Source organism: Myotis davidii, unplaced genomic scaffold, assembly GCF_000327345.1.
Source record: "Myotis davidii unplaced genomic scaffold, ASM32734v1 scaffold446, whole genome shotgun sequence".
Classification (NCBI taxonomy): Eukaryota; Metazoa; Chordata; class Mammalia; order Chiroptera; family Vespertilionidae; genus Myotis; species Myotis davidii.
The window spans coordinates 115,779-119,110 of NW_006296799.1; the positions used below are offsets into that span (position 1 = coordinate 115,779).

Consider the following 3,332-nt stretch of genomic DNA (forward strand, 5'->3'; position numbering starts at 1 on the left):
CCCCGAGCCTGGCAGATCCACGTGACAGATTTATAAGTGCCACCGAGCGCTGGTGGACGCTCAGGTTGTATAACGCCACAGATCAGCATCATCGCCACACACATGCCACACCACATATAAATTAAACACACGTCAGCGTCCCCGAGATTCCCTTAAAGACTGTGCGATGCCCCCATCACGTGTAGGCTACACATATGAGATAAATCTGACCGCGAAGAAGAAGTGTGCGCTGGAGGCAGGGCCCCTGGCAGGCGTGAGACCGCCGTCCGGTTACAGCGTGGAGAGGGCCCGATTCTAACCGAGCGAGGATTTCTGCAAGGAATGGCGGCCACAGAGGTTTCTGTTATTTTCTTTTCCTTTTTAAGTGCAAATATTTAGTCTTTCAAGGCTATTTTTAAACGCGGGGGCATTTGCTTTTGTTTGACTCGCCCACACTGCGTCTGATGATGAGTCTGAAGCATGTGGCCATGTGACCTCGCCGTAAAGGAAAGGGTGGCTTTGGCGGGGCCCTGGCCCGCATCCCCCCCCTCACCCCCCCAGGGCCACGGGGCGTGACCTGCTCAGGGAGCTATGGGCTCTGTCACACGAAGGTGCCCACTGGCACACACAGTCCCTCCAGGCGAAACTCGGCCATGAGAAAAGCTGGACTCCCGGAAGCGGCCGTGCTGTCTTTTGCAAACAAGGAAAATGTTATCCAAAATTAGGGGTCATTCTTATAAACACACAGACCCTCTGCGGGGCTGCAGCGGGGGGAAGCAGCACCTGTGGTTTGGTCCGTCTCCACATTTAAAGGGGTGACTAAGCAGGCGGCAGGGAAAGCTTCTGACAGTTGTGCCCTGAGGAGGGGTCCTCTGCCTGTGCCCAGTGAGCTCCTGGTCTGCTTCACTGTGGGGTACGCTGTCTCACTGTGGGGTGGGCTGTCTCACTGTGGGGTGCGCTGTCTCATTGTGGGGTGAGCTGTCTCGCTCTGTCTCACTGTGGGGTGCCCTGCCTCACTGTGGGGTGTGGGGTGCAGATGACTCCCAGTGGGGTGTGCTCACTGTGGGGTGTAGATGCCTCACTGTGGGGCATGCCACTTCTCTGTGGGGTGCCCTACCTCGCTGCAGGGTGCACAGCCTTGCTGTGGGGTGTGGCTGCCACGTGTCACCCCTACAGCCCAAGGACACAGAGCCAGCATCAGACTCGGAACCCGGGCCAAGCTCTCCGAGGGCCAGGTGTCGGGACTTCCTGAGGGGATTAGGGTTCATTACGTCCATCATCTACGCACCCAGGGCCTTCCCATGCGCTGCAGCCGCAGTGGGCCCCGCCCCTGGCCCGCTGCCCTGGGCCACGCCAGCTCTCCCTCTGAAGGACACCACGTGGTGTGAGAACGCCATGCACAGCCGAAACCTCCAGAGGCCTGCCTGGTGTCCAGGGAGTCATCCCCTCCCGGTCCTCCCGGCCCTGAGCTCTCAGCAGGCCCGGGCCAGGGCCAAGGCCAGGGCAGCCCGCAGGGAAGAGGGGGCCCAGCCTGTGGAATAAGAGCAGCTCAAAGACGGTCGGTTTCAGTAAGTCTCCGTGTACATTCCCGCCCTTGTTAACGCCAATGAGGAGGAACAGCAGACACGGCCACATGAAATTACTAAATACGGGAGCGATCTCCACCCAGGATGCCAGCCCCAGGCCACCGCGGGAGGGGCAGGTCCCTAACCCGTGACTAGAGACGTAATAAATTCAGGAGCAACTTAGAAGATGCAGCAACAAGAAACCGGAGCAGACCAGTGGCCCCTCCCTCCTCTCAGGGCTCCCCTGTCCACGCGGAGAGCTGGATGGCTGTCCCAGGAGTGGCCGTGAGCGCGGCAGAAACGGAGCCCCCAGGGGGTGGCGGGCTTGGCTGCTTTTCCCGCTTTAGTTTGGCCACCACGCCTTATTTCCTGTCGATCGGCAGCAACACGGAAAGGACTTCCCGTGCAATGTCCCCGAAGCCTTAGGGCGCTGCGCACCCCCGCCCCCGCCCAGGAACGCAGCTCAGAAGGAACGCGCAGCTAACAGCCTCCTGCGCTTCTGCAGGTCACGGTCAGCAAGTCCCAAGTCCCAAGCCCCTGCGTGGGCCGCACGCCACAGACACACGGGAGGAGAGAGATTTCCTACGGGCCCATCCGCTTGTCCATCAGCCACAGCCCTCGCTGGTCACCGACCCCCACCGACCTCAGGGGGCCGACGGCCTCTGAAAAGGAGCTTGGACATTGGAAAGGCTTTGAGTCCTCGCCATAGTAACCAAGTCAGATGCCGAAACTTTGCAAACGCGCCCTGGCCGGTGACCGCAGGGCTTTCAGGGCTCATCACGGAGCAGCCACGTCTGCGGCTCACCGGGCGGCGTCGCCCTTCAGTCCCCACGAGAGGAATCCATGCCTGGCGCCTCGGGTGGGTCAGCGAGCGGCTCCTCACCCACAGGCAGAGGCAAGAGCCTGCCTCCCAGAGCGTGGGCAGTGGAGCAGGCAGGGGGTCCCCGGTTCCTGGGCTGGTCCACAGCTATGTCCCGGCAGTCCCTCCCCAGGCGCTGCCCCGGCTCTGGGTGTCCCCGGGAATGAGGGGCCTGCGTGTGGGCAGCACTAGCTGGTGGGAGAGAGGGAGCCCAGGGACCCTGACCCTGAGGAACCCGGGGGCAGCAGCCCAGGGAGAGGATGGAAGTGGGGAGGCTGCAGGGAGGCTCTGGGGGAGGGGGAGGGCCCCGGGGGAGGCTCCCCTCCCTCCCCCACCCCCAGGCTGAGGTCAGGAAGCCCCTCTGAGGAACCCTGTGTCTCAGCAGCTCTGAGATGGAGAGGCAGAGCCCTGGCAGCTGAGTGCTAGGACGGGGCCTTCACAGGGAGGGAGGGAGGGAGGTCAAGGGAAGGACAAAGGTCTACGGGCCTCACACCAGGCTCTGCCTGCCTGTGTGCGCACTGCCCGCAGCCTCCAGGGGACACGCCAGCAGGCACCGGCTCCCACGGCATGGAGGCCCTGCTGGTGAGGACCAGGTGGCCAGTGTCCCACCAGGGAACTTCCTGGAAAAGGTGCCTTCAGGCCCTGAGCAGAGGAAGAGGATCCGAGGCCGAGAAATGAAGGTTGGGCGGGGGTGGGGCTCACCTGACCAGGCCCCTCCCCTGACAGCAGCAGGTCGAAGAGCAGGTGCTCATGGAGGAAGGATGCTGCCTGGCTCTGGAGCAAGGGACCACCCCCAGGAGGGCTGTGACCTGCCTGGGACACGGGGCTGGGACCTGCCTGGGCCTCAGGGCTGTGACCTGCCTGGGACACGGGGCTGGGACCTGGGGCTTGGCTATGGGGCTGGGACACGGGGCTGGGACACGGGGCTG

At 62.9% G+C, this 3,332-nt stretch overlaps 1 protein-coding gene across 1 annotated transcript in view; it reads left to right on the top strand.

Annotated features, from left to right (window-relative positions):
• PRDM5 (PR domain 5) overlaps positions 1-3,332 on the top strand; it is a 184,364-nt gene that overhangs the window by 6,708 nt on the left and 174,324 nt on the right. The window contains exon 3 of the mRNA XM_006772503.1: positions 2,932-2,985. Within this exon, the coding sequence (XP_006772566.1) occupies positions 2,932-2,985 (54 nt within the window). The remainder of the gene's footprint in view (positions 1-2,931; positions 2,986-3,332) is intronic.